At 36.5% G+C, this 21,193-nt stretch overlaps 1 protein-coding gene across 1 annotated transcript in view; it reads left to right on the top strand.

Moving 5' to 3' along the window:
• The window catches only part of LOC140148861 (protein phosphatase 1H-like), a 39,277-nt gene extending 19,386 nt beyond the window's left edge, over positions 1 to 19,891 (top strand). Inside the window, 6 exon segments of the mRNA XM_072170949.1 lie at positions 4,881 to 5,166; positions 6,793 to 6,898; positions 14,442 to 14,645; positions 15,467 to 15,638; positions 18,405 to 18,556; positions 18,751 to 19,891. Of these exon segments, the coding sequence (XP_072027050.1) occupies positions 4,881 to 5,166; positions 6,793 to 6,898; positions 14,442 to 14,645; positions 15,467 to 15,638; positions 18,405 to 18,556; positions 18,751 to 18,961 (1,131 nt within the window). The 3' untranslated portion in view covers positions 18,962 to 19,891.
• The last annotated feature ends 1,302 nt before the right edge of the window (positions 19,892 to 21,193 follow it).

Genomic DNA, 21,193 nt, shown 5'->3' with positions numbered 1-21,193 from the left:
AATCTTGTGTACTTTTCGCCATTGACAGATATTATTCACACAGACTATTTTCATCAAATTTGGGGGAAAATAACCCTTTCACTGCAAATTTTGACCTCTGCTTTCAGATATGTTTTTACGGGTAGAGGTACAATGTACTCTCTAAATTTTAAAGAGTGTCAAAAATCACTCTTTTCAAAAACCATGTGACTAACTATCCTTTGGTCATTCATGATGCACATAATGGCTTTTTAAAGTAGCATAGTCCAATCTTTTCTTGTGCTGTTTTCTATCTTCCATTGCTACCATCAAACAAAATTGTGAGTTGTATAATTTGCTCCAACGGTTTTGATATGAGAGCCAGGTTTTTACAAGCTCGGTGGTGAAATATTTGGCATCGCGCTGCAATCCGTGCATGCTTGTGATTGGCTGCTGAAATATCAAGGTCGGCAGAATGACCATAAAAGGAGATGCAGACCTCACATGCTTTTAAAATATCGCAGCATCGTGCAATGATGCAATGTTTTAAAAGCATCGCACTGTGATGTGGAGTCTGAATGGGACATACTGCCTCCATAGGAATAGATAGCATAAACACCTCTGGTGTGGTAACCACAATTCACCACATATTTGTTCACACCATCGAAACGAAACATATCTCGGGCATTAAAGGTTACTTATGTAATGAGAAAAATCTAAGCTTTCTTCTGATACCAAAATTTTTATGGAGAAAAGTGGGATAAGGCTATCGATCGGGTTGTCACACCTCTTTAAGAATGATTTTCACTCTCTTACATTATATTGAAGTGATTGAGTAAATACAGCGATTTACTTTGGGAACTGATTCAAAAACACCTGTCTCCAAGTCAGAAAGGAGTATCTGCTGTGATATTCACTTCTAAATACTGCATATTGATGTGAGGAGGCAGACATGCACATATGGTGTGTAAGTAAGAGATTCACACCATATCTGTACTGAGCAATCGGCATTATCTATATATACATCTATATATATTTATCACCCACCATTTCCCAGATATTGACACACAGGTAATAGGGATATGTTTACAATCACCCAGCATGTTACATACAGAGAGCGATCAGGAGAAATAACTCACAGCTAGCACGGTGTAAATTGTAACCAGAAGTCTGTATGGCAAACAAGTTTTGGGTAATGTAATTTAATAAATCGGTACCTGGCAACTGTCACCCCTGCGTGTTTCCAGGGTTAGAATTTCAACGAGAATCTGTGTATTGATTGCAAAGATTCTTGTAAAAACATTTGTGTAGCTCAAAGTTGAGGTTGCAGCTCATTAGTCTGGAAGGTGATTAGTCCGAAGAACTAATAAGGGTCATTATGAACCATAATCTTTACCTAACCTAAACCTAACCCTAATCTGAACACAGACCCTAACCTAACACTAATCCTAATCTTAGCCCTAACTGTAACTTTAATCCTAACTCTTAAATGCCCTAAAGGTCATTAGTCCAACAAATTAATGGTAAGGGTCGTTATGAACCCTTATCTTTACCTAAACCTAATCCTAATCCAAACATTGACCCTAACCTAACACTAATCCTAATATTAGCCCTAACTGTAACTTTAATCCTAACTCTAAAATGCCCTAAAGGTCACTTGTCCATTAGTCCAACTAACTAAAAGTAAGGGTCATTATGAACCATAATCTTTACCTAAACATAATCCTAATCCAAACATTGACCCTAACCTAACAGTAATCTCAATCTTAACCCTAACTGTAAGTTTAATCCTAACCCTAAAATGCCTTAAAGATCATTAGTCCAAAAAACTAATATGGATATCGATCATTATGAACCTAACACTTAACCTTAATCATAAATGTGACTTTAATCATAACCCTAAAATGCTCTAATCCATAACTTAATCCTTCTTAGACTAATGACCCTTTGGACTAATGGGATGCTCCCAAACTTGATTCTTGCACATTGTCAATGTCTTCACAGTACATGTTAGAATCAAATGATTCTCATAAAATTCCTTTGTGAGAATCAAATTTGATTCTTAAACTGTGCAATGAAATTCTAACCATTCGTGTCTGCTGCAATACAAATGTCGCTCCATATTATACCCACAAAAACCACCTTCTGAAAAGGTGGTAAGCAGTAATGTTGCCATAGATTATATTGTCAACCCAACATGTTTCTACTAAATCCGTTTCCCAATACTCTGTATTACCTGGAAGCCATACAACATCAGTAGAAACATACTGATTGTAAATCCCATACATCAGTAGAAACATACTGATTGTAAATCCCACATCAGTGCCATACATTTCACATTGTTCACACACACCCATTCCAAAATTATCTCTGTCCATACCCAGCAAACACAAAAATGTTCTTAAAATGTTATTAATATACTTTGGTTTTCTAAACAATTTTTTATAACATTTAAATGTCGGGTTATATAAAGTTCATGAAAACGTTTTTTTTAAATGTTTTATATGAAAAAACACTAACAACAACCTTTAAAAAAATTTGTCAAAATGTTATTGTAACATTTTTTTAAAAATGTTTTGTCAATTTTTAATTTTTTAAAACTTTTTAAGTTTTCAAAAATGTTTTTGGAATGTTGCTAAAACATTTTACACTCTAACCTGACAATAAAAACTTTTTTGTAAAACGTTTGGGGTTTGCTGGGTATTTATGTTGCAGTGTGGAATTACAAAATACATGTTACTACGCTTCAACTATGTAAAAAACCTGTAAATCCAAAAGACTGTACATGTATCATATGTGACCATCCAGCACAACTGAGCCCTGAAGTCGCCAATCATCCTTTTTGAGATATTCAACCAAAATATTCCGCTTGAAATTAGCTTTAAAATGATGTAAATCATGTCTATAGTACTTGACATTTAAGTAGTGAAAAATCAATAAAACAGTCAATAAATCCTTTGTTTCCTATTGTTTATTGTTAAGTTCAATGGAGCATATCTCAATAGCAGTCCAAGAGAACGCCAAATATGGATCAGGAGTATTACATAATAATACCCTGCTATGACAATAGCTGCACTAGGTTAATCGTATAATCTCCTTATGTGGTTAGCATGGCTGGGCCAGGAAATCCACAAGGTCAGCCAATGTATGTACATGTATTCGGTACATGTTCCATATCTTTTACAATGGGTGATAAATTTCTGGTTTGTTTTATTTCAAAACGCAACATTCGATATTCTAAAGCTTGGTCCAAATCCAAGAGAAGAACCAACTCTAGTAATTTATGTGGTTTCAAATTATATCGGACGTTGCCTTTTTGATAGAAATGGTGTTTGTTGATGTGCACAGTTTCCCATTAGATCATAACATGCTGTTGTACATCCAAGGTCAAAGGTCTTTTAATCCATATTTGGCGTTGTTCTGGGACTGAATAGTGGCACTGGCGACATCCGGGCTCAGTTGTGGTGGATGGTCACATATGTAAAAGTTTACTAAAAGTCTAAAATGATTGGTACCCATCAGTTTTCAATTTGAATTTGAGAAAAATTGTTCCGAATTCAATGAAAAGGGGGTCATTTAGTGATAGCAAAATTGATACAAAAATACAGTATGTGGGTGAAAAGGAGTTTAAATAAAAACGTTCAATGTGTCCCCCACTTCTTCATTGGTGTAGGGAGTACACCCCTCTTGCAGTAAGCTCCTGATCTCTTTCATCCATTTTCAGTTTGTGCCCTCAGCATCCAACTTGGAATCCTGTTGAAATGACCAGAAAATAAAAATAGAAGACTCATTACATTATTCAGGTTATTTCACTTGAGTGGATCTGATCTATCGATTTTGGCCGGCTGAGAAACTGACAGGTACCAAATATCATATTGATTCACTTTGTATTTTCACTCTGTGCAGCTGACCTATCATATCGACTGATCAGTGCTAGAAGTGGGTAAGTGCAATAGCTGCCATGTGTAGATGAGAACTATATATTCTGTGTAAATTATCAAATGTTCACAGGGCAGCTATTATACTAACCCACTTCTGGCACTGAGCAGTCGATATGTCTGCCATATCTCCCAAAACCTATCTCATGTCATACCCATTTTATTCAGATTTTAAAATAATATATTCGTAATATATTTGGTGATTTTATCTTGTTTGTTCATCGTCGGACCAATCACATCAGAAAGGTGGACTTTGCTGGGGAAACAAATTAAATTTGAGATAATTTTTTTCATATTTTTATTTTATCAGCTGTATTCTGAGCCATCACTTGTTAAAATCGATCACAGCATTCAGATTTTATAAGCGAAAAAAGTCATGATTTCTTTTTATATGTTTTATTTTATCATGCACGATTTCATCCACATCTTGAAAAGCAATTTGCCCGCAAAGGCCAACCTGTCAATGATGTGAGTGGTCACAGTTCCGGTAATTTGTTAAATTTAATGGTATAATACTATACATGAATAAAGGTGGACTTATCTACTACTTTGCAAGAATAATATGTGTGCCGTGCTCTGTGAATGTCAAGTATTTTAGAGCACTGAAAAGGATATCTCATGTCATGTGCATATCCATACATGGCCTTTTTACGCCAATTGTGAACACTCTTTTTCAATTTAATGTTACAGCATGTGAGTAAAGGTCGACGTATCTTACTACTTTCTGCAAAAATATGTGTACGCTTTGCTCATTGAATGTCAAGTATTTAAGAGCACTAAAAAGCATATCACATGACATGTGTATCCATACATCGCATTTCTACATAAATTGTGAACAAACAGGCAATATATTCTCAAGTCTGGTAAAATAGCCATGAGATGGGTTTCAAAATCAATCAAGATACACTAATCCAGCCATGCATTATATTGATTCCTCCAAGTTACTCGATGAAATCTCTTTTCCATTTTGTCCGCTGCATACAGGACCCAGACGATATTCCCATGACATACTTTGCCATATTTGATGGCCATGCCGGCACAGGATCCTCTCTGATGGCTGTTAATAACTTACACTATCATATTCTGGACAAATTGGACAGTGTCTATGAACTATTAATACACAGTGCACGGGCGTAACAAAGGACTTTTACGAGAAAAGATGACAAACGCCTCACAAATGGCCGTTTTTCACAGAGAGATGTTTGTGTGGAGAGTCTCATTCAAGGTGCTTTAGAGACAGCTTTTCTTGATATTGTAAGTAAAATAATATGTGACAAATGATCATAAATAGACTGGAATGTTGTCAAAGCAAGGTTCGAAACAGTATACATTTCAGCGAAAACAAAACAAAAGATTTCCCAATTAGAGTTTTACTACCTTTCCAGTAAAGATTTGCCAGAGTAATATCTCAAATTGCAGACTTTGTCCCATTTGTGGTGGATAGTCGCATACAATGTGTATAAATGCAGTCTATAAAACCCATCACAAAATAACATTCCCTTTGTATGTATCTACGGGTAAGTGCCACCTTCAAGACCCCCCACCCCTTTGAATCTCTATTTCCATTCTAGAGACCCTTATTTGAAGCCCATATCAAGCTCCCAGAGACTTTTGGCAAAATTTTCCTCTAAATGCCCCCCAAATTTGTGATCTAAGACCTTATTTCTGAGAAACATTTGGATATTTTTGCCAAAGAGAGCAAAAACAAAGCCCCATTTTAGTTCCAGAGATGCCATGTCCTCAAAATCAATGGCAGCACCAGGCATTCTTTTTGGGGGGGCAAAATATCAACCGATTTTGCACAAAATTACTGCAAAAAGTGGAAATTTGTGTGATTTTTGAGTTTTTGCCTCGGTGGAGGGGGGGGGGGGGCAACTGGGGGAAGAAAAATATGGAGGGGGGGTCCACCCCCAGCAGCACCGCCACTGCTCAAAATCCTTTTTTAAATCTACTATTTATGTTTATGTACCTGCTCCTAAAATTGGCAGACTTAATTTTATTCTGCAAGTTTGTAGAACCTCATTTTCTTCAATAAACCCATAAATTACCTGTAAGGTAACATGGTCAGGTGAATAAATAATATTCACACCCAAAGTTGCACCTAAACCCAGGGACCCTCAATGCTTAAATCCATTGAAATGTTTGCTTTTCTTGGCAGAGTACCTCGTTATCCATAACCACTCTTGCAGAAAATGCCATATTACATTTGGCATAGAAAATTTAATTTCATGTTGCATTTGACATGAATGTAATTTAGGAATTAGCATTTTTCAATTCAAAGGATTGTCATGACAACAGTATTGGGATTTTGAAACAAACAATGTGTAAAAATGTGTAGACTGTTAGTGCGCTACTTTTTGATGTAAATTTCTATTTGAAGGTTTGATTTACAAGTTTCCTGAGTTATGGCCTTCCAAAACAGTGACCCAGACCAACCGATATAACCAGGGGGTCGATTCTTATGGTCTCTGCATCTTGGGACCCCTTTTTGTTTTGGACAGTTTGGACCCCATAAATTGCAAGTTGAAATTGACCAGCGTGTCCGATCAAAACTACATGGACCCCTTAACTTTTATGATGCACGGAAGCTTAAATTGTGTAAATCCTTTGCAGAGTAGCTCATAATAAAATTTTGTCATTGTCGATACAAAAATTGAATTAATTATGACAAAAAAAATCTTCCGAATAGAGCGTTCCCAAATCAACTGACCCCTTAAAATTCTCATTGGACCCCTTAAATTTGGGTTTTGCAGGGCCCAGTCAAAATCAATTGGACCCTTTACATTTTTGAGTTCACGCTATCCCTGTATATAACTTAATACTCCAATGGGGAGGGTTTTCCCCCTTATATGTATATCTGTCATGAATATTGAAAGTATTTGTTTTCCAGGATCAGCTGATAGCCAGAGAAAAACCCAACATCATATATCTGGTGGATGTACAGCACTAGTAGCATTATTCATAATGGGAAAGCTTTATATATCCAATGCTGGTGACTCAAGGTAAGAAGTGGTAAATGGTAAAATGTGATTTTGTTTTGACAGGTTGTGCCGCTACTTCCACCAACCTTCAATGGTTATTCAAGAAATGGCTAAATCTTGCCATTTTAGGCTGATCTTTTTGAAAATATGGACCCATGTCTAGGTGTTTTTTTTGTAAAAATCTACCCCCATCATGCCAGTTTTTGGATAATTTTTCAAAATATGGACCCATGTCTAGGGATTTTATGTGAAAAGTATGCCCCCATGTCAAATGATTGTCGTTTGAAAAATGGATCCATTTGGGCAGCATGACCCTGAATATTTCAACATGGCACCCCCTCCTTGGATTTCTCCATTTCTACCCCCACACACACACTCGCACCCGCTGCCACGTACCCCCCTCCCTCCTGCTCCACCAAAAATGGTTTGGATTTCTTCCATATTTCTCTCAAATTTAGATAAAATATAATTATATGCACTTTAGGAAAGTTATAATAAATGAAAGTAAAAACTGCAAATTGTGATTTCCAAACTAACACTGGTGAAGGTCTGTCAAGTCCATTTACTCACTTACAAGTACATTGTATTCTTGTCCACCACTCTGTTAATGAGTAAATTAACAAATTCATATAACTAGAGCAACAAAATGAAACCCTGTTTTACAGGCCCGGTGACCCAGATTTAGCATTTTGTGAGAATTATTTTTTAAATTTTGCTTAAATCATGTAAAATCAGCCATTTTTTGGCCAAAATTTATTGATTTTCAGAGTTAAGTCTCAAATTTTTCCCAGATTTTTGAAGCTTTCAGTGATATTTTAGGGTAATTTTAGCCTCCAGTGAGAAAAAAAATCCAGACCAACATATCCTACTTGAAGTATGTCCACACATAAAACAAGATTTGTTTTTTTTTTTGTCACCTTATAGACATGATTATGATGATTTTATCATCAACATGTCAAGCTTGCCTCTTTGTGCTGATACTAAGAATTTACCATTGATATTGTTTTCACGTTCTGTAGGATATGTTACAATTGAGGAAGTTTTGCATATTTACCTCATTAAACAAGTTTGGCATTAGGGGTGTATACCCGTTCCCCAACCCTAATTTGGTCAAGGCTAATGCCAAAGGAAGCTGTGTGCTGCTTAGATAAATGAGGGAAATTAGTTTATTGCTACACCATCCACTCCCATTCATCTAATTTCCACATTGGTCCACTATACAGCTTCATGTATTGGGCAGTTCCAGTTGAAATCCATACACCCCCGTAAGTCATGATTTTAATTTTCCATACAGGGGGTGTAGATTTCAAATGGAGTCACCCAGTCAGGTAACCTCGTTTGAAATTCACACTCCCTGTGTGGGAGATTAAGGTTGTGTCTTCCACAGGGGTGTATGGATTTGAACTGAATAGCTTATTCATCATCCATTGCCAATTGGTGCATTACTGAGTCGTGTACCAGCGTTTTAAGCGAATGTAGATCTGTGAAATCCACTAGCCTGTGTTGACTGTCTATTTTCATTAGTCTACTAGTCCAATACCCATAAGGTCATCTACTTTATATTCTCCTGTTGAAATAATCAAACAAGTAGCTTAATAAGCTAAGTGCCAAATTCATTCCATTAACCGCCTGCCTCTATAAGCGCCCACCACAACAAGCAAACTGATATTATGAACTGCCTAGATGCAAATCTGGATCATGGTCTGAAACATAATGATGGATGAATATAATGCAACTAAAATGACTAAAATTTGTTAAGCGCCAGGGGGGGTTAATGGAACAAATATGGTACTTGTAGTCTGGTTTATAATGAATCCTATCCTTTGTTTAAACTAGTAACAACAACAACAACTAAAATAAAAATTAAGATTGTTTGTCTATCAAGTCCTAACATTCGTTCACATTTTTTAATGGCCAGTTTTGCAATTACCCTGTTCAGTAGGGTTTTGAAATTTGGGCTGCACAACCCATCCAAAAATACTTCTCCACTATGGAAAATGAACCTATTTATATCTTGGGAGCTTTTATTCTCATTTTGATAACATACACCTCTTAACGTGGCTGTGTACTCTAGACATTGTTTCTTTCGCGAAATTGAGCTTTTTTGAATGAATTGAGCTTTTTTTTTCTGCTCTATTTTATGGATTTTATTTCACTATTTCACTTGTTTCCGCAATTTAAAAGGAAAGAAAATCTTTGTTGGACCATCGGGTACACGCTTGCAGCAACAACGATCGTGACACGTATAACATAAAATGTCGTCCCTTTCAAACATTCATGCAAAAAGTACATGTAAATGTGACAAATTCCTAAATGGAACTACTGACATTTATGCTGGTAGTCTACAGTGTTTTTCTTAATGATACTCATCATGATCATGTAATAAATTGATATCAAATGATAGATCCTATTCTTCTCATTAACATATTGAAATTAAGAGTTCCAAATCTGTGTATTTCCGAAGATGTCATCGAAATCTGTTGAATTAGTCTCAAACGTGGTATACCACAGTTGAGATTAGTTCGACAGTTTTTGATGATTTCTCTGGCAATTTACCAATTTGGAACGCCTAATTTCAATATGTTAATGACAAAAATATGAGCTTTCACCTGATACCAAAGTCTGTATTTTGATGGGGTAAAGTGGGGGGATGAGGCTGTCAATCAGGTTACTCAGCTTTAACATGGAGATCTATGGGGGATTTAATTTACAGCATTAATTCAAAATTGCTCTGTTGTCATATAAACACAACAAATATGGTGGATTTCATGTGTAAATGGGACATGTGTAAACATTACAAATATGCTCCCCCAAAAAAAAAAAAAAAAAAAAATTGTTTTTAATCAAATTTTAAAAGATCATACATTATGACTTCAAATGGACAAAAACATTTTCAATGACATGATGATCATTCTTTTCTCCAGGATCTCTGATTTATATCATGCGACCCCCGGGAAACAACCGCTCATTGTAAGAATCACAATTGTTAAAAAGTTGCAGCATGTAGATACAGGAGAAATGTAATCATTTTGGCTAACAAAGTTAAAATCTTTCTGACCCTTTGCTTCCTTTTATGTGATTTTTTAGTTTTATGTACTTTATATAGCCGCCATCCGATGTATAAACAGAACACTATCTAGTTTGCTTAATACTCTAGAACATAAATGATTTTATTTTTGTTTAAATAAATTATCAATGCATGATAAGCTATAATTTAATTAGATTACTCACAAGCATAAACGCAGTTTATTTTGCAAATTGTGTGTCTCATTTTGCTAAACAAAGAATATTGATCAGTGTACTTTTGCCCCCACATGATAAATCTAGTCAAAACATGCCCACAGCATTCTGTAATTGCAGAAAATGCTCTTAGTATTGTGTGTTAACTTAATAGTGCACAGAATTATTTCTGAAATATTTCAACACTTTATAATTTATAGACGATGCACTTACGATCACTGAAATAATATTTTCTTTGCCTTATATACATTAGGACTACTAGTAAATCACCTGTACATCAATTTAGCCTAAGTCAACCATTTGGATGTAGTCTGTGATTAGAGTGTAGGAATTGTTTATATATGCATGAAATCTCCTGGGGTATTTGCGCTGTTTTTGTTTTCTTCTTCTTTCTTCTTTCCGCCAACAATTGCATCTGCTCCAGTTGATTTTAATTTTGGTTTTGCGCTGTTTTTCCTTCTTCTTTCCGCCAACAGTTGCATTTATTCTAGTTGATTTTGATTTGGATGGGGATGTGCAGCCAAATTTAATAAAAAGGATACACAGAATATATGAATAGTAAGTGGTGTCTGACCAAAAGATAAGCTTTGTTCAAAATATTTGGAAAAATGTTGCTATAGTTTTGATGTAAAATATTGAAAAATGTGCACATTTTGCAGATGTTTTTAAAAATTATAAAAACATCCTTCCAAACCAATTGTTAAGATTTTGCAACCTGTCTTTATAACCGAGATCTTGAAATGCATCAGCCCTTCTCAAACGCACATCCCCCGGATGAAATCATGGCATAAAGCAGTCTATCTCAATTATATGTTGCTAGTGGATATCATGACTGAAACCGATCTGTTAAATAATAATATGCGACAGTTTCAGGTTATCTTCCAGGGCATTATGTAAGGTGCACACATAACAGGCTGTAAAATCTTTCAAAAAGAAGTGGATAGTCCCAAATTAATTATCCTACGTTTATAGAATATGTACATTCTTTTTTTTTTATCCAAAAAGAAGAGCATTTATAACTAAATTACTATAAATAACTCACTATTTTGCATTACAAATACTGCATAATGACATGAACAGACATTGCAGCATAGCTATCAACTGCTAAATTTTCACTGCTGGTGCTAGTATAATTTGATATTATTTTCACACACACATAATTTCATGATTAATGTGTGTGTACAGAGTCATTCTTATTAACATACCATATATCATTGTAGGAATGCAGAATATCTACAAATGTACAATGAAAATAAATGCTTTCTGAAACCAATCAGTAAGAAAAGACAATGGGCTAAACACATCAAAAGAAATAAGTCCCCCTCTGAAAATTTAGTCATAACATTGTAAAGTAAAACTTAGTACCAATAAAACTTAGGGACCGTTCATAAATACTTTGGTGGGGGACTGGGCAAAGTGGGGGGGGGGCACAAAAAGTTTTGAGTTGCACAAAGGGGGGGACCAAAAAGTTTTGGTTACTAAAGGAGGGGGGGTCAAAAAAGTTTTAAACAAAAAAATACCAAAAGAACAAGAGCATACAAAATTTTTGCACGCATATGTACCAATAAAGCCCTTTTTTTACCACGATTATGGCCCAAAATAGTGTAAAATACATTTTTGGCGCTCATTACCGGTGTCCGGTTAAAGCCTTTTTGGAATCTCAAAGACTTTACATGTATTCTACAGTCGCTATAAGAAAAGGGTGATTATGTATGTATCCCACTGATAATACCGGGTCAAAATGATGCAACCAGGATTTTTTGTCTTTGCCCCGAAATTTCTATTTTGCCCCCCGACCAAGAAAGCTGGCTCCGCCCCTGATAAACAAGTCCTAAGTATTAAAAATCTTGAGTATGTGCCCAGATGTTGCTCTGAATTTCCAATGGATAGCGACGGGGGCAGGTGGGGGCATGTGCCCTGTGCGCCACTCTTAGGGGGCGCCAAATTGACCAATTCAGCATCGATTCTGCGCAACTCTAAGCGATGAAAGTCCAAATTTCAGGACAAAGTCATTTGAAAGATCAATTTAAGACCGATATTCTTTCATTATAACCAAACTTAATTAGCGGTAGGCCCTATTTGTGCTCCGGGCGCAATAATTATTTCAAGAATCGGGAGCGACACCTATCCTTAGCTCTGGGTGCCACAAGCCCTAGCTACGCCACTGTCAATTTCGCTTTTTTGTGTTACTTTTATTTATTTGATTACTGAGAATGAAACAAAAATTAGAATGCATAAATTGAAATTAAACTTCATACAAGTCACAGCATGTGAAAAACATCTTGAACTTTCAGGCCTATAATTGTGACTGAGTTTGCACAAATGGAGTAGCCCCTCCCCAGACTGTTTTTAACCTCTTGGAAAGGGGGGGTCAAAAAGTTTTTATGTCTAAAGAGGGGGTCAAAAGTTTTCGGTTCTCTGGAGGCGGTCAAAAAAGTTTTGACTCCAAAAATTCCAAGTGCCCAGCCCCCCACCAAAGTATTTCTGAACGGTCCCTTACTTAGAAATAATTATATGATTGTTTACTAAGTGTTTTGTGAAAATGAAAGATGTCCATGACTTCATGGCTGAATGAACCCAAATTGAAGACAAAAGTCACAAAGTACGCCTATGCTTGTTAACTTATGCTTGCGAGGCGTATAGGGACAAGGAATGGAACTGGCCATCTTACAACTCACTGTGCTGAACTCTGCACCAAGGGGATTTGCATGGCTGAATGATCAAGAATCGATACACATTACAGTAAATGTTCACTTGGTGAGGATTTTAAACTGCACTCAAACACATGGGGTTTTCCATTAGTAACAAGCCATGAATCAACTTTTGTGACAAGCATAGACCTACTTTGTGACTGTTGAAAAGGGCAGTTTTGCCTTCAATTTAGGCTCATTCAGCCCTGACGTCATGGAAATCTCTCATTTTCACACACCACTTAGTAAACAGTCATATAATTATTTCAAAGTTAGTTTTATTGGTACAAAACGAAACCTTACAATGTTATGACGACATGTTCAGAGGGCGACTTATTTCTTAGTTCTTTCCATACACCCCCTATGGAAGACATGATTTTAATCTCCCACACACGGAGTGTAAGTTTTAAATGGAATCACCCAGTTAGGCAACTCCATTTAAAATTTGCACTCCCTTGCATTCTTCTGTTAGGGGTGTTATCAGTGGCGTAGCCAGGATTTCGGAACCGGAGGGGCACAACTTGAAAATGTACCGACGGAAATATTTTTTACAGACGGATGTTTAGAATTGTAGACCCAATTTTTTTTTCAATGGTTTGAAAAAGTGAGGAACAAAAGGCACTACGAACCTAAAACAAATGAACAAGTTTACATTTTTACCCTTTTTTAAGCACGGTAAAAAATAGTCTACCGACGGCCTGACATGAACCAACGGCCATCATGAGCGGGACACTGGCCCCTGCCCCCCCACCACTGGCTACGCCACTAGGTGTTATGGGTTTCAACTGGAATTGTCAAATTTTGCTTTCTTCCACTCAAATGTGCTAGCAGCTATCCAGCAAAGGTGTAAAAATATTTAATTTTTAGGGATGGATTAAAAGTGAAGGATAAGTCATTAAAGTTGTCATAGGTGATTCTTCAAATGAAAAAAAAGAATTGGCATAAAGGTAAAAAAACCCGACAGTATTGATAATACAAAGCTCCATTCAGTTGTGTGTAGCTACAAGTGTCTGTGCAGACAGACTCCACCACCAATGACTGAAATGTGACCTTTTGCCTTTATTACATGTAGATTGTGTTCTGTCTTTTTACTTGCAAGGTATGTTAGGACACCTGAATTAACTGTTTTGGGTGCACAATTAATGAATTTCCCTATACTTTGTATACAAAATGGGCTCCATTCAAATGGCTCCATCTACCTTAAGAAGTGGCTCAATTTTCCAAAGTGATGTTTTCATGAAAGGCAAACAAACAACTGCAAAGACTATAAACTTTGTTCTCCCCATTTTCAGAATAGCACCACTTGTGGTTTTACCTAGAAGCTGGCGGCTTGAGAAATACACTAAAAATGTGAATAAAACCCCAGAATCTTTGTCAAATCTTGGCGGTTTAAGCCTATGTTTAATACCTGGCACAGATTTTTCACAAAATCTGTCCAATTGTTTTGGTTTTTAATATTGATTTATAGGTGTGTCGTAGTATTTGCAATATAAAAAAACTGCAGAGCCCTCAAGAGAAATTATTTGGTGATGTGCAAAAGTCTGATTTTCAATGATTTTTAAGATTTTCTGATTTAGTAAATCACTGATAAGTATAAGTCTTTTAACTTTATTTTGTTTTATTTACTGTCACAGAGCAATCATAGTGAAAGGCAAAGATTACATAGCAATGTCAACTGACTTCACACCAGTGCTAGAAAGGCGGAGATTACAACATATAGCTGAGCTTCATCCACAGTTACTCAGTGATGAGTTCACACACCTAGAATTCCAAAAGAGAGTTCAACGCAAGGATATAGGCAAGAAACTTTTGTATAGGGATGGCAACATGGTGGGATGGTAAGAATTAAAGTGTTTATATATTTCAACTGATGACGATGATGATGATGATGATGATGATGATGATGATGATGATGATGATGATGATGAATGATGATGATGATGATGATGATGATGATGATGATGATGATGATGATGATGATGATGATGATGAGGATGATGAGGATGATGATGATGAGGATGAGGATGAGGATGATGAGGATGATGATGATGATGATGAAGATGAGGATGATGAGAATGAGGATGATGATGAGGAGGAGGATGAAGATGCTGATGATGAGGATGATGAGGATGAGGATGATGAGGAGGAGGAGGAGGAGCAGTGGCAAAGTTGATAAGGAGGGGGAGGAGGAGGAGGATGGTGGAAATAGAGTTGTGGATAGTGGTGTGGCAGGGGCAAAGTTGATAATGAAGACAATGAGGAGGGTGAGGATGGTGGGAATAGCAGAGTTGTGGGCAGTAATGTGGCAGTGGGGAAGTTGATAATCAGGACAATAAGGAGGATAAAGATAGTGGGGAGAGCAGAGTTGTGGGCAGTGATGTGGTAGTGGCAAAGTTGATCATGATGATTGATGATGATGATTCTGCATGAAAATAGTGATGATGAAATGCTTTATCTTGTACTGATGTGATGATGATCAATGGTTTTATACTGATGTGATGATGAAGATGATGATGATGATGACAAGGACAAACATGAAGTGATGATGTAGTTCTTTGTTTTATGGAAAGTACTAACTGTAATAAGTGCATAAATTGTAGAAGAGTTTTTGAGCTCTTTTAAAATGCTAACAGTAATCTTTTTTCTTTTATTTTTACAGGGCATACAAAGAAATCACAGAAAATGACTTAAAATTTCCTTTAGTATACGGTGAAGGCAAAAGAGCGAGAATGCTGGCTACTATCGGTGTAACTAGAGGCTTTGGTGACCATGAATTAAAGGTTCATGGCACAGATATATTTATCAAACCATTCCTTACACCTGCTCCTGAGGTATGTTAACCCCATGAGAACTACCTGCCGATTGGCCAAAATGAATATCGTGTCCAATTTTGAACCAATAAAGGAGGGTATTAATAAGCAAATGCAAATTTGACCATAAATAGTTTAAAGCCTAGTCATAATTGGCAATTGAAATGAGCATTTCAAGTTATCAACCAATCAGAAATGCTGTTAGATGACCAGTAGTGTCCACGGAGTTAATTACAGATTTCTTGGGGTTTGTTTTACTGATGTCATATTATTGCGGTAAATACTACCAAATTTACATCTGTAAGTGCATTTTAAGCAAGAATGTGATATACTTAATGAAATTCTGTCATGGATGGAAGTTTAAGTTAGAATAGGTTTTGTCCATGTAATTTAGTGATTGTGGCGGCCAGTACTGATGCCAGTTTTAAGCTTACTCCCAAGATATGGCATAGACATTTTTAGAGGTTAATGACTGCGCATCAGTTGTTTTGAAGGTATTATGAAATATTTAAAAATTGTGATTTGGGACCGAGGAATACTCTGAGGGGCGCAATACCCGAAAAGTAACTGATGCAAAGTCATTAACCTCATTCATAACTGTCACTTTTCACTTTTTAAATTAACGTCATATTTTCTTCTTTTAAATTTGAAAACAAAATACAATTTTAACTGTAAGTTTTGTTTTCCCTGTAAAAAATCGAGCAGCTGAGCAAGGAAATACCGCTAACAACCAATCACACTAGCAATGTCCAAATATGGCAGCCAGCGCCCATGTAAATTTTTCAAATGCATAACACGTCACGTAACGCCGTCATTGTAGAGCATACTTTTAGCTACGTCACAAGACGCGGTCATTATACTTTTTCAATAACCTGCATTTGCGTCCGTGTATTTAAAAGTTATTATCTGTGATTGGATTAAACACATCGCGTATATTAATGAGGTTATGAATGCATTTCGATCACCTTTTCATTGAAAAATTGATGGGGGCATATATGAGAGGGGAGTGCTATTACAGGCAATATGGTACCTACATTTGGACATAGTAATAGTATACATACAATATTATCATGATTTCATAATCCAGGCATTGATAATTTGAATATCCTGCATGAAATCAATTGGGCCAAAGACACATAAGGAGGACAGTTAACTCAACTTCCAATATGTTAATAGTTACAAATAATTATCAACAGATGCTTCCATTGTAAAGCTATATAGAAACAAAGATGTTGACTCGGTAGTCTTTCAATGTGCATCGCAGATGATTGAGTCACTGAAAGTTAACGATGCAAATCCTCGATTCCACTTACCGTTTTTACTACATCACACAAATTTGATGAAAATTAATTACTGCGCTCCTTGTGAAGCTATATACACAAAGTGATTGTAGTAATGATTGATGCATGTAATATCATACAGATTTAATACATGCACCTTTACTATTACCTATAGTGGTACTATAGTCCCAATATAGTTACATTGAGATGATATTGAGTGACTCCACACCAGGATTTTCTTTAACACACAAATAGCATGCATATATACGCGTTCACACACTTTCACACTTGTACCCCTTCAACACATACAAAATCTTGAAACGTACGTGTTCATATATTCCATGATTTCACATAGAAATGCCCCATATTTTCATCTTAGATCTTAGAAGATAGATGACAAAAATTACCCTTGTCATTATAGAAATGTTTTGTGGGATTTAGGGCTGTAGCTGGTAAGGGTACCAGTCAGTAGTAAATGATAGCATTTACTAATATAAAAAAAGGGGGTGAAATTGTTTGTTCTGCACCCCCCCCCCCTACACACACACATTACGAAAAGGTGTAAAAAATTGAATCTACCCCTTCAGCAAAATGCTAAAAAAAAACCTATTCCACACGGGAGGCAAGATTCGCATTAATGCGCACTTCTAAGATGAGGACTTCTCTTCTGCACGCAAACTATATCGCAACATGAGGGCGGTACAATACCCATACACTGTAACACGCTTAACAAATAACATGCTCACTATGCGATCATTCCCCAGATGCGGAGCCAGTTGCATAATTTTTTTTACTTCTTATTGAATCATCCATCAAAATCTAATGATGACCATGACAAACAAGTAGTAGGTAGCCGGTTGAGTAGGCATATGACTAATGAGTCGAATCTTTGCTTTGACGAGTCTGTGATACACAAGGACAAAAATACTGAGCAGAATGATACCAGAATTGCTATTGATTCTCTTAACTTCTATTTGAGGGTGCGAGATGGATCAGAATGATCCTAAGTGAATTACTATTGATTCTCTTACATTCTATTTGAGAGCGTGAGATGGAACAGCCAAATCCTGGCAAAAGCAACTAATGCGATGAAGCGATCTATCACGAGTGGCATCATGAGTGATGTATACTTTGATCAGCTCATAATGTTACGCCGAAAAATAGATCCACATTAATTAAGAGTGATATAGTTGATCTGTCTAGTCTGTATTGTGTGAGTTAAATAAAGTAGGCAAAGTATAGGACTCTAATTAATAATTCAAGATACTTCTAACGAGTTGTTGCAAGACAGTTCTCGAAAGAAAGTATATTTATATTAATCTGTGATGTTACAAGGCCCGCTTATTACGAGCTGATCAAACTTAAAGAGCCAGCATTTCCTAATTCCTATAGCGCTTCTTCTGGCCACTGCATGATCACTTCTTCCCATAATTCAGTGTTCTGAAGATCTTCTAAGGAAGTTAAAATTTCACTAATGTATCATTACTGTGTGTGTTTCCTCCGTCAGGTGAAAATCTACAATATATTTGAATACGACCATTCAGAGAATGATGTGTTGGTGATGGGTTCCGATGGTTTATGGGATATTCTCAGCAGTGAAGCCGTTACTGAGATTTGTCATGAAGTACTGGAAAGTTTCCCTCCAGGAGACTACAAAAGGTAAATCAGTATAACATAACTGAACTGCAGCAAGGTTGAAAAATGTGGGGTGGCCATCACAAATAGACTACAAATGTGGGGCAGCCAAAATGGTTGATATGTTGTCACAACACTTAATGCACATCTACACTATCCCAAGTAGGTTGCCCGAATATTGATTAACCATTCCTTTCTTTTTCTTCTCTCCTCCTCAGATATGCATCAGCAGCTCAGGAACTTGCCATGGCAGCACGAGGGGTGCTTAAAGATAACGGCTGGAGAACCAAAGAGGGCAAATCGGGCTCAGGAGATGATATCACCGTGTGGGTCATCCCACTGTGCCACCATACAGGCCTACTATCACCACAGAACAGTCTTACGGAATCCAACCAAGCTGTTCCGTACATTGATAGCGAAGATATGTAACATGGCCGATGTTAAACAACTACTTCAGTACTAAGTAGGCAGACCTCAACAATGTTGAATACCGGATGATATCAAAAGTGCTTTTGTGAAGTGCTACATTTACTCAGAGCTGTGTATTTATGTGACCAAATCAAGCAACGAAAACAAAACCCCTGTTCTGTGATTGGACAGACTGGCCAGGTAGGGTCAGTCAGTTTGGCTTCTTTTCTTTCTTTTTTTCTGGAAGAGGTTAAATGACCCGTAAAAAATCACAGAAATCTTTTGCCGACATATTGTGAAAACATTTCTTTTCCAAAACATTCGGTCAAAATCAAATTTGGCAAAAACAAAATGCTATTTTAATCTAGTACCATATTTTTTAAATGGAAAGTTTGAGATTTTGTTCCATTTGCTTGATCCGGTCACATAAGCACTTTTAAATATGGATTGATTTGGGACCTCAAGTTCCAGGACCAAGTGGTAGTAAAAGGATCTATATGATGTGAAATTGTATGTGTAACACTATTGAAAAACCTGTATTGTATTGTCATGCATGGAGGCTGAAATGTGTACCTATTGGCAGGTTTCAGCAAGGGGCAAAGAAATCATTATCAGGCAAGTAAAAAGCATTAAAAAGGAATGTGAATGTAAATGCTTAACGTGTTATCGAGAAAGTAAACATTGTAAAAGAACACTATAATAATTTACACAGCTTTCATGAAACAAGGAATTTCAAAAACTGAAACCAAAGTTTACTACAATCTACGAAAAAAGTCCTTGGAACGCTTGGTACACTCTGTCGAAATTCCGTGCAGAATTTCATATGATCATGGAAATGACGTATATTTTGCCTGGGAACAAGCATGACATCTACAACAATGATTTACCCTCCCCCTCCCCATCAATCAATGTTAGAACACATTGGGAAACCGCTGAAGACATTGGTATTTCTCAACATTGCACGGGGAGAGGGGTGACAGTTTTCCGTTATTTATACATAAGCGTTCCAAGACTTTTTTTCGTTGATTGTAGGTGTGCCTGAAACAAATGAGAGGTACATTCTTTTCCTCTCCATAGCTGACATACTAACATGGTGGATATACACATTCTCATGTTGAATTCCTTGGTATAGCTGTCCATATACAGAGTAGGGATTTCACCTTTACATGGTGTGCTTAATTGGAATTGGACAGGCTGCAGCTGCAGTCCTGTGAAATGGGCTATTCCAGTTAAAATCCACACTACCCCTGTGGAAGATTTTGGAAATATCTTCTACAGGGGGAGTATGTTTTCAAATGTAATTGGTCAGGGTTAATCATTTTGAAACCCATACTCTCACTGTATTATTGCTTTACATCTATCTTCCACAGCTGGAGTGAGTATTTCAAATGAAAGTTACCCAATTTTAGCTAAATCTTCCACAGGGGTAGTGTTGATTTCAACTGGAATAGCCCAATGTTTTTTCAAGTCCGCTCATTCACTTGTATATTGAAGAAATACAGGTGCAATTCCAGGCTGATAACAAAAACATCGCCACTTGAATAGCTCTGTATTACACATGGTTTTAACTTGATGTTATCCTTGGTATCCGATTTTGTAATTGATAATGTTGTCATACAAATTGTGAAGTTTTTTATTTTTAACTTGCAGCATGATTCTTTTATGTGTAAAAGAGACATATATGTGTTTCATTTATATATTATATTTTATAAGACGAAGTGTAAAACCAACTCAATATATGTATGGATTGGACAATAATAACTGCATGATATCTGTTTTGAGGTCATTAAGGGAAATCAAAATGGTTTGTTTTGGACCGAGATAAATTTCCGAAACAAGCCCCAATGATTTCATGCAATGACTGTTAAACAAATGATGCATAGTTGTTATGTCATTCATTACCGCCATTTTAGAATTTGCTTTGAAAATAACATATATTTTTTGTTTAAAATATTTCTTTTGTTCACTGTTATAGCATGCCGCGATGAACAAGTACGCTGGCTTACTCGCGGTGATTACGCAGGCTTGTTTGCATGGTAATAAATTATACGCAAACGTGGGTCATTTATGTGCTAGATTGGAACAATTATGCACTTTACTGGCAATGGTGAGATGTTAGTAAAATATATATAAAATATGATTGGATCACAGGCATCACATCTATTCCTGAGGTTATGAATGACATCAGTGTCTTGGCTAGTCACCCACCTGTCATTTTGGACAGGGAGTTTGCTCCTGGGACAGGCAAAATTA

The sequence above is a fragment of the Amphiura filiformis genome, chromosome 3 (genome assembly GCF_039555335.1).
Source record: "Amphiura filiformis chromosome 3, Afil_fr2py, whole genome shotgun sequence".
Classification (NCBI taxonomy): domain Eukaryota; kingdom Metazoa; phylum Echinodermata; class Ophiuroidea; order Amphilepidida; family Amphiuridae; genus Amphiura; species Amphiura filiformis.
This window is presented reverse-complemented; position numbering and strand designations above follow the sequence as displayed.